Raw genomic sequence first — 11,858 nt, 5'->3', positions numbered from 1 at the left:
ATTATTTTGAATATTATGTTATTACTTAATAAAAACTTCAATAATAACTAAAACGCGGGCGAAGCTGCGGGTAGAATGCTAGTTATCTCTAAACCTTATCGCATTAATTTATTAAATAAATAGTCTTTGCAATACTTTTTAGGGTTCCGTAGCCAAAATGGCAAAAACGGAACCCTTATAGTTTCGTCATGTCCGTCTGTCCGTCTGTCCGTCTGTCCGTCTGTCACAGCCGATTTACTCGGAAACTATAAGTACTACAGTGATGAAATTTGATGGGAATATGTGTTGTATGAACCGCTACAAAAATATGACACTAAATAGTAAAAAAAAGAATTGGGGGTGGGGCCCCCCATACATGTAACTGAGGGATGAAATTTTTTTTTTCGATGTACATACCCGTGTGGGGTATCAATGGAAAGGTCTTTTAAAATGATATAAAGTTTTCTAAAAAACATTTTTCTTAAAGTGAACGGTTTTTGAGATATCAGCTCTCAAAGTCGTAAAAAGTATGTCCCCCCCCCTCTATTTTTATAACTACGGGGTATAAAATTCTAAAAAAAATAGAGGTGATGCATGCTAATTAACTCTTTCAACGATTTTTGGTTTGATCAAAGTATCTCTTATAGTTTTTGAGATAGGTTGATTTAACTGTAATTTATTATATTTGCTGCTACGGAACCCTTTGTGCGCGAGCCCGACTCGCACTTGGCCGGTTTTATTTCCTTAGCTTTTTTCATTCACTATTATTTTTATGTAGGTAGGTAATTAATATTAAATCTACCCTCATTCATGTAAATAACTATCAACAATCTGGTTCGATTTAGGGTTGGTAGCTAGCTATATGAGGTAAGTAGGTAACGTTTTTGCAAATTTACTGAACAAATTTTGATCATAGTGCGTAAAAGAATTGAATATTTTGAATGTGAATTTCTATTATAATTTATGGCCTTGGTGGACCTCTGCAACAGTCGCCAGTTACTGCCTTAATCAGTTTTGAATAGAATTAGTCCATTGAATAAAAAGTTCTAGAGTGCGTGAGTTAGTAACGTAAGATGTTTCTTCGGAAACATGTCAAGAGTCCCTAGGTTATAAACATACTAAAACCCCGGGCCACTAGGAGGAGCCCCGGAGTGGGGGGAGGGGGGAAATGGGTCCATTTTTTCATTTTTCGCTTAAATCTCAAAAACGGTACATGTTAGAGAAAAACTTTCAAAGAAAAGTTGAAAGGCCATAAAATTATCTACAAGTTGTACATGAATCATTTTTTCCTATATCCTACCGTTTCTGAGTTATACGCAGTAAAACATGATTTTGGCTCAAACAATTTCCACATCAATCGATCAAAAAATATATCTTTCTTCCAAAAAACTAAAATGTGCAACTTGTGACCGGTACTGATAGATTGCTCTTAATTAGGTCTATAATTGGTAAAATAAACACATTCCTCCATGGAAGCCTTTAGGAGGAATCGATTGTCAAAATATTATGTTATGGTAGTTTGAGTTACTGAACTTGATCTTTTTATTTTTTTCTTCCAAAAAACTCAAAAGTGCAACTTGTAACCGATACAGATAGATTGCTCATAATTGGGTCTATCATTGATAAAAATACCAGATTCCACCACGGAGGCGTTTACGGGGAATTGAATTTTATTAGGGTAGTTACGATACATGAACTTTTTATTTTTTTTCTCAAAAAAAAACTCAAAAGTGCAACTTGTGACCGATACTGATAGATTGCTCTTAATTAGGTCTATAATTGGTAAAATAAACACATTCCTCCATGGAAGCCTTTAGGAGGAATCGATTGTCAAAATACTATATTAGGGTAGTTTGAGTTACTGAACTTTATCTTTTTATTTTTTTCTTTCAAAAAACTCAAATGTGCAACTTGTAACCAGTACTGATAGATTGCTCTTAATTAGTTCTATAATTGGTAAAATAAACACATTCCTCCATGGAAGCCTTTAGGAGGAATCGATTGTCAAAATATTATATTAGGGCAGTTTGAGTTACTGAACTTGATCTTTTTATTTTTTTCTTCCAAAAAACTCAAAAGTGCAACTTGTAACCGATACAGATAGCTTGCTCATAATTGGGTCTATCATTGATAAAAATACCAGATTCCACCACGGAGGCGTTTACGGGGAATTGAATTTTATTAGGGTAGTTACGATACATGAACTTTTTATTTTTTTTCTCAAAAAAAAAACTCAAAAGTGCAACTTGTGACCGATACTGATAGATTGCTCTTAATTAGGTCTATAATTGGTAAAATAAACACATTCCTCCATGGAAGCCTTTAGGAGGAATCGATTGTCAAAATACTATATTAGGGTAGTTTGAGTTACTGAACTTTATCTTTTTATTTTTTTCTTTCAAAAAACTCAAATGTGCAACTTGTAACCAGTACTGATAGATTGCTCTTAATTAGTTCTATAATTGGTAAAATAAACACATTCCTCCATGGAAGCCTTTAGGAGGAATCGATTGTCAAAATATTATATTAGGGCAGTTTGAGTTACTGAACTTGATCTTTTTATTTTTTTCTTCCAAAAGACTCAAAAGAGCAACTTGTGACCGGTACAAATAGATTGCTCATTATAAGGTCTATCATTGATAAAAATACTAGATTCCACCACGGAGGCGTTTACGGGGAATTGAATTTTATTAGGGTAGATACGATACTTGAACTTTTTATTTTTTTTTCTTCTTAAAAACTCAAAAGTGCAACTTGTGACTGGTACCGATAGATTGCTCATAATTAGGTCTATCATTGATAAAAAAAACCAGATTCCACCATGGAGGCGTTTAGGAGGTATTGAATTTTATTAGGGTAGTTACGATACATGAACTTTTTAACTAACTACCCTAATAAAATTCAATTCCCCGTAAACGCCTCCATGGTGGAATCTGGTATTTTTATCAATTATAGAACTAATTAAGAGCAATCTATCAGTACTGGTCACAAGTTGCACATTTGAGTTTTTTGGAAGAAAGAAATATTTTTTGATCGATTGATGTGGAAATTGTTTGAGCCAAAATCATGTTTTACTGCGTATAACTCAGAAACGGTAGGATATAGGAAAAAATGATTCAGGTACAACTTATAGATAATTTTATGGCCTTTCAACTTTTCCTTGAAAGTTTTTCTCTAACATGTACCGTTTTTGAGATTTAAGCAAAAAATGAAAAAAATGGACCCATTTCCCCCCTCCCCCCACTCCGGGGCTCCTCCTAGTGGCCCGGGGTTTTAGTATGTTTATTACCTAGGGACTCTTGACATGTTTCCGAAGAAACATCTTACGTTACTAACTCACGCACTCTAGACCCCCCTTGGAGGGACTCATTCAATGGACTAAATTCCATGTTAGTTGTTATTCTGCACTTTATTTATAAAGTCATTATTCATTGTTAAGCCTCTATAAATGGTGCGGTTCTCTATTAAATTATGATAATGATAACACTAGTAAAGAGTGTTGAGAGATTCTTGCTAAGTAGATACCTATTAACATTTTAGATTTATATATTTTTGTTCATAAATTTAACTACTTGTATAAATACAGACTTATTACATACAATTTACGTACATGGTAATTATGTATCAGAGTGATAGGTGCTGAAAGCCAAAACAGAAGGCGCGCGCCAACGCCATCTGGTCGCGATAAACATAAACTAATGCACTCAGATAAGAACCATCAACATGAAAATATCGTTCAACTGACCTACTTCCCTCGAACAGTAAAAATAGCGGTCGACAATAGCTCAAACACTATTTTTAGGCGCGTATCGCTAAATTGTTAACTAAGAACCTTATCTTACCTTGTTCTAACATCTTCGCAATCAGTCCGTGCGATATAGCTCACGGCGCAACTCCTGAATATCTACCTATAGGCGACGTACGATACGTAAAAATCGATATTACGCGCTCGCCACCAGTACTCGTTTACTCTTCAATAGTGCCGTTTTAGTTACCGCTAGAGATTCGTAGTTTAGTAAACAAGGGAACATGTTTTAAATTAAAATAAAAAAATGGAAGCGTCAAAGAGATATATTAGGAGTGATTCCGCGAGTTGCGCGCACATGGTCGAAGAGAACACCGCGAACAATAGAAAAACTGATCCCCACGAGAAACTGAAGGCGTTGTTGAATTCTCCCGAAGACGACACGGACGACACGCTGCCGCCGTCCGACGCGCCCAAGTTCGGGACCGTGATCCACAACAGGATCTTCGTCGGCGGCTTCTCGCTGACGACCACGGATGAGGACCTGTGGAAGTTCTTCTCGGGCTTCGCCACAGTGACGGCCGCGAGGGTGATCTACGACCGCGCCGGTGTCTCCAAATGCTACGGTTTCGTTACATTCGCCAGCCCCAGAGTCGCGAGGCTCATTGTGAAGCAGGTGAGCTTTGTCTTTGTCTACCATTTGCGCGGCAATCGACGATATAGCATTGAGATTTTAAAATCTTTGTCTTATCTGATAACGGAGATAAGTTGATAATAATAGATCGTTTTAGTTGTACGATGTAATTTTGAACAATGTTATTGATTTGAAATCATTTTCATTTCCATTATTTATAAACGGCGGATGGATTGTAATGTTTTCTTTAGTTAAAAAAATAATAATTAAAACAATAGATATGCATGTACCTATTAATTATAAAGGCGGAAATGTTTTTTAGTAGGTAATACATGTTTTAGACAATGGATCTAAGTTTAGATTTCGATATATTTTAGCTAGATATATTTAGAACCTAGATTTAAAAAAACCAGGTTGATATTGTAAGTGTGTCTTTTTCCTGAGCGTATTTTATTTTTATACCTAAGTAAGTAGGTACGCGTGTTTGAAATTCAAACATTATAATTAGGTATATCGTTATTATAATTGATCAAAAATAAAACATGTTTTTACTTAATATTACGTGGAAATTTACAAGGAAGCCTATTATCCATTATAACAATGGAAGTACCTAAAATAATATTTTTCTTTCTTTGTTCTAAATTCTGATTATTATTAGACTCCCGTTTTGGAAAATAAACGTTATGAATTCTATATTTGAAGAAAGTTCATCCCAAATTACTAAAAGAAAAATATTTTTGCTTTAAACAAAAATTACGACAAAAAAGACTCATTAAAGCTTGGACAGATAGCTTCTTAACAATCTCGAGTCGTTTTCAATATTTCTCTCGCATTTTATTCGAATATAAAGTATCTTATGTTTCATTTATTTTTTCATTGTTTTAGCATTGAACTGCAACGTTTTAGGGCTGATTTTTCAGTCCTTGAATATATTATCCATCGAATAACGTATTAAACTACGTACCATTTCAAAAATCCATACTAATATTATAAATGCGAAAGTAACTCTGTCTGTCTGTCTGTTACTCAATCACGCCTTAACTACTGAACCAATTTGCATGAAATTTGGTATAGAGATATTTTGATACCCGAGAAAGGACATAGGATAGGTTTTATCCCGGAAATCCCACGGGAACTGGTTTTTCTTTGAAAACGCGGGCGAAGCCGCGGGCGGAAAGCTAGTGTATTATAAATTGTCCGTATTTGACAGTTTATAGGTGACATTTTAATATGTTCGTGTAATACTTTATTGGACGGATAATTAATTTTAACCAAGGACTGAAAAATCGGCCCTTAATGTAATAACAAACGCGGAATAAAGTAATATTATTATGTGTGTGTCTTTTATTCCGCGTTAGACTAAGGTCTTTCAGATAATACCAAATCTAACCGCAGTTTAAATTATAGCTACAATTTTATTTGTGACATTCACATTCACATAGAATACTAATTTTATCGATAAGATAATAAATCTCAAATATTATCATACTCTAGGTACCTATAGGTATATATAAATACTAGCGGTCCGCCCCGGCTTCGCCCGTGGTACATATGAAAAATAGATGTTGGCCGATTCTCAGACTTACCCGATATGCACAGAAAATTTCATGAGAATCGGTCCACCCCACAGACATATACATGTCTGTGGTCCACCCGTTTCGGAGGAGTATGCAGACTAACATTGTGACACGAGAACTTTATATATATATATAAGAATATTAAATAATCCACTACATAACACCATATTATTATAGAACAGTCATCGATATGCTAATAATATAAACCCAAATGTCTGTGTGTCTTTACGATTTACGATAGGTAAAGAAAGCACTGAACAAAAATTGATAAAATTTCATCCGCCTCCCATGATGTTGATCATGCACATGGTAAGACTTTTTATGACACCAAACATGTGCGTATTTTTAGTAATATTCATAGTTACGTTTAATTTACAATATATCTTAATATATATAAATCTCGTGTCACAATGTTTGTCCTCAATGGACTCCTAAACCACTTAACCGATTATAATAAAATTCGCACACCATGTGCAGTTCGATCCAACTTGAGAGATAGGATAGTTTAAACATGTAGATACCACGGGCGAAGCCGGGGCGGACCACTAGTAAAATAATATATTTTAATTTTACTATGAAATGTAATTGAGTTATTATTGAAATTGAATTGACTAATGATAACTGATAAGTCATATACCTTTACTATTACTTTTTACTAATAAATATTGTCTGCTGTTGAATTCATTTTATAATTGATGATTTTAATAGAAATTAAGCTTTATTTTCCTCGTCGCAATCAACTTTTAACGAGCGCACGGCGTTAATTGAAACGTGATCAAAATCACGTATTTAAATGCATTGCTGAATACATTTTTATTATTTTTGTAACAAAATAAAATATTGGAAAATATTTATAGGCATCTTAAAACCTATAAACAGTATTAAGTGCCTTCTTCTGCTTTTTAAGAAGCTTCTTAAGATTTATAAATTAGGTAAACATGCTGTGCCCCGCGGTTTTACCCACACTGCTCAGCTTATTATGGTTTTAGTGTGATGATAAATAGCTTTTAGCCTTTTTTCAATAGGTAAATGGGCTATCTAACACAATTTCATATTGGACCAGTAGTTCCTAAGATTAATGCATTCAATGAATCAAACAAACAAACTTTTCAGCATTATAGATTGACAATATTTTATCAAGAACATAGTTCAATATCCTATACCTACGTTTATTATGTATCTAGATATACATACTAATATTATAAAGCAGAAGAATTTGTTTGTTTGTTTGTTTGAACGCGCTAATCTCAGGAACAACAGGTCCGATTTGAAAAATTATTTCGGTGTTGGATAGCCCATTTATCGAGGAAGGCTATAACTATAACCTATATTCTTATACATACTATTATAAAGGCGAAAGTTTGTATGGATGTATGGATGTATGGATGTTTGTTACTCTTTCACGTAAAAACTACTGAACCGATTACAATGAAATTTAGCACACATATAGAGGGTAACTTGGATTAACACATAGGATAGGTTTTATTTCGGAAATCCCACGGGAACGGGAACTATGCGGGTTTTCCTTTGAAAACGCGGGCGAAGCCGCGGGCGGAAATCTAGTACATAATATTATCATCACACTAAGACCAACAGGAGAGGGGCAATGCGGGTGAAACCGCGCGGCACAGCTAGTTTATAATAATAATTCAACTTTGATAAAATTAAACGTTATTTCTTCCGTTATTTCAAACTTGAAAGAAGCCAGATTAAAACACCTGTTAATTAGGTATGCAAATATGTACTTTTATATTTATAAACATTGCAATTAATAAAAAGCAAAATATTTATATACATCAATTAATAAGCTTGTTCCGGTATATTTAAATAAACAATAACAAGAAAATATTGTATGAAATTTTATCCTTGCTATAAAATGTTTGTAAACATTAATTAAATTACGCTCACATTTTCTAGAGAATAAAACAATTATATTTTAGTAATTTACCTATTTATAGGTAGGTAGACCAATGGCATTATACGGTCTAAATACAAAGTGATATGATGAAGAAAATTAAAAATAATTAGTTACCTATTTCTTTTCCATTTGGATGAAATAACCTGGAAATTCATAGTAGCAGAAGAAACCATTAAAAATGATAAAAGGGCATTCAGACATTTAAAAGACAACTTTTTACGGTGATGACGCACTTGCATTGAGCAACAGCGGGGTTATTTAAAAAAATTCTGGTAATTTATTGTGTGTAAAAACACCTATTTATTGGTTTTAATGATCAACATGTTAATAAAATTTTTGCACTTACCACATTTAGATTTCGATTTTTCGATTGAAGCCTCCTGAATAATAAAATGAAATTTTTACGGTGGCTACCTGATAGAGCAAGTTTTTAAAAGCCAAATGGAAAACTTTTTTTTATGTGATTTTATTTTTTTATGGGCCCTTGAAGTTGTGAATATACTGGGTAATTTTATCTTTCTTGGCATTTAATTCTTTTTTTATTCGATTCGAAGATCTAACGATTATAAATGTTACCATACTGAATTGGCCTATCTTTCAGCTTAGCACACAAATAAAATCAAGCATCTAGCGCAATAATTCCCGTCACCATAAATAAAAATCTCATCATACTCGGCGATAGATGTAAAATTAAAATAATTTGGAAAATCCAAAAGTGCACGCCTCATAATTTTTTTTTAATAAATATTTATTAATTATTATTTTTGTTTATTTAATAACAATTAAACCACATCGAATCAGACCCTGAAAAATGAAAGGGTTCTATTCCTGAGCATACTCAAGCGTAAGAGAAAAAAAAAGACTCGATTAGTAAAGTATTTCGGTCGCTATCGTGTTAACAAGAAAAAGGATCCGCACATACAGACACACGGACGTCCAAGACAGAACTTTTTTAAACTGTTTTTTAACTAGTTTAAATAACAAAAATGACATCAAAAATATCATGAACGTTAAAAATAGTGTTTTTTCTTAATATGTGTGTGTATGTATTATCTTACAAGTGCAATGTATGATACATAAAGACATTTTAAGTTTGAAAAATCAGATGTTTTGCGCGAAGCGACAGTAGTACCCACCTCAACGCTTCGCTTATGAGGCGTGCAAAAAAAATGTCATAACTCCGAAAATACAAAAAATCACATAACATACATGGGGGTGATTCGGATAGCCCTCTACCTCTCAGCTTCCGTTCATCACTACTTTTTGGGACACCCTGCAGTATATTAAGATAGATATAGGTACTATTCTGTGTAATGGTATCCTCGAATATCTTAAGTAAGTGAAACTAAGGTATCCCAAACTCAGCAAATTATTATCTTCGTTTGTCGGGTAACAAAAGGTTTTGTGATGTGTTGACGAGTTCTATAAACGATCTCTAATTTAGATAATATCATTTGAAATTTATTTCAATATATTCATACCTATCTAGTTATTTATATGGAAATCCTAAATATTTCTTGCCGGTTCCTGACTGACCGGTTGGCTTGGTTGGTAGTGGCCCTGCCTTCCAAGCCAGAGGTCGTGGGTTCAATTCCCACCCGGGGCAAATATTTGTGTGATGAACATAGATGTTTGCTCTGTGTCTGGGTGTTAATTATCTATATAAGTATTTATTTAAAATTATATATAATATGTATGTTTATCAGCCATCTGGTTTCCGTGACACAAGCGAAACCTTAGTATGGGATCAGATCGTGCCGTGTGTGAAAATTGTCCTGGAATATTTATTTATTTATTCTTTCATGGCTGAATTACATTAACCTGCTTGAAATTAAACATATTCCACCACGTGATAGCCTATACGCAAACTTATTTGAAATCTTGTGCAATAATTTCATAATTTATAAACACAATGACACAATATTCTCCATATAATATACATTATTTTACATAAGCTTAACGAATAAATTAACCATAATACCTCCTCAAAAATGCCCATCAGCCACCAACTTGAAAAATTGTCGAAAAATAAAAAATCGCTGAGAACTAAAAATACCATCAAGTATCCGCTCGGCTGAAGTGACTGTTCAGTTTCAAAGACTTGAAATACTCGAAATGTGCGATACCTCAGACAATGGTGAGAGGCTTTTGAGGAACAATCTAAGATCCATTGTGACCGGGATTTGAACTCGGTTCAGCTACTGGTTCATGCTAATTGTGTAGGTCGATGTGGAGCTATAGGGAGAGCTGGTAAAAATCCTACAATATTATAATTGTGAAAGTTTGCGAGGATGGATGTGTGTGTGTGTTTGTAACTCTTTCACGCAAATACCGATTACAATGAAATTTAGCACACATATAGAAGGTAACTTGGATTAACACATAGGATAGGTTTTATCAAGGAAATCCCACGGGAACGGGAACTATGCGAGTTTTTCTTTGAAAATGTGGGCGAAGCCACGGGCGGAAAGCTAGTTTAATATAGGGTCTTATAATTATTGTAATTGACTCAGCAAAGGATGCAATAAATGATCTCCAGAATATTTTTGGGTAAGCACAAGAACATTCGATACTAATGTAATTATTTATTCTAATGTTCTAGTTTCCAAATATTTAATAATATTTTATATGTACACAAAAACGCAGACGCAGAGTAGGAGATAGACACCGCTATGGCACAAGGAACAGAAATAAAATTGAAATGCCATTTTACCGGTTAGTCTCATAGTATTAAAGAGTTTAGTAGTGCTAAATTTAAAAATTATGTAAAAAACGTATTAGTTCAGAGAGCCTATTACAGCATTAAGGAATATATGGAAGATAAAAACCCATGGAGGGTTGTCGCGTAAAAACCACAGGACAGTTCTTTGGCATATTATGATAATATATACGTAGTTACTTACATATTTTGTAAAATTAAAATTGTAATACTGAAATGATTTAAAGAGCAACTATGGAGTTTCTTGCCGATTCTTCTCCATAGATACTGCTTTCCGAATCGGTGGTAAATTTTAAAAATATGTATTGACGTTTCAAAAGTGCTTCTCGATGAAGTCTAATTGAATAAATAAATGTTTGAGTTTGAGTTTGAAAATTTCAACTCTGTTTTGAATCACTCTATCAACACATTAAAATCCGTTGCCTAGTCAGACAGACTGACATCGGAAAGTGACATTTTTTATACTTTAACTACGAGCTTTAAATCAAACAAATGATCCGTAACAATAAAGCTTAACACACACAACCTGAACGCTTTCCTGTGGGTGTGTCTCATAAATGTGTACGTGACCTAATTCAGAAAACAGTGCGAATTGGCGAGGTCACAGTGAAATCGCGTCAATAACAATTGAAGCCCTTTAGGCTTTATAATTAAAGGGAGATTAGAGGGAGAATACTATGAGAATATTGGTTATTAGATATTGATGTTAAGTTCGTAGTTGTAATCGAAAATAATCGTGTAGTTGGTGTTAAGATCATAGTCGTAAGAAAATAATTGTCGTGTCGCAAGTAATAGTAATATGTAGTTAGATAGTTACAAATTATGTAAAATTGAATTGTAATTGACATAATTTTAAAAGAGCAACTATGGAGTTTCTTGCTGGTTCTTCTCCATAGATACTGCTTTCCGAATCGGTGGTAAATGTTAAAAATATGTATTGACGTTCGAAAGTGCTTCTTATAGAAGTCTTATTGAATAAATAAATGTTTGAGTTTGAGTTTGTTTGAGTCGTAAGTTATAAGAAAGATTTGTTTGAAGTTAGAATTGAGTCCGATGGATCGCGTTACAGTATACATATTATACTCTATGCCTATGGGGAACCAATTGCAGATTTTTTTTAAAGTTATTATCACGTAGATACGTGAGATAATGAGTTAGGCGTAAATAGTATCGTAAATTTTTTTAACTTGTTATTATGTATGTGAAAATCAGATAAAGTATTGTCAAATTATCTTGGGAAAAATAGATAGGAATATGTTTTATTAGATAAACAATGATACGAGATA

General features: G+C 33.5%; 1 protein-coding gene across 1 annotated transcript in view; it reads left to right on the top strand.

Annotated features, from left to right (window-relative positions):
• The first annotated feature begins 3,925 nt into the window (after positions 1-3,925).
• The window catches only part of bol (boule homolog, RNA binding protein), a 52,101-nt gene continuing 44,168 nt past the window's right edge, over positions 3,926-11,858 (top strand). Inside the window, exon 1 of the mRNA XM_090115875.1 lies at positions 3,926-4,400. Coding sequence (XP_089972001.1) covers positions 4,032-4,400 — 369 coding nt within the window. The 5' untranslated portion in view covers positions 3,926-4,031. The remainder of the gene's footprint in view (positions 4,401-11,858) is intronic.

This window comes from Colias eurytheme, chromosome 24 (assembly GCF_061535395.1).
Source record: "Colias eurytheme isolate Ceu_HAF_F1 chromosome 24, ilColEury1 Martin Lab GWU primary, whole genome shotgun sequence".
NCBI classification, from domain to species: domain Eukaryota; kingdom Metazoa; phylum Arthropoda; class Insecta; order Lepidoptera; family Pieridae; genus Colias; species Colias eurytheme.
This window is presented reverse-complemented; position numbering and strand designations above follow the sequence as displayed.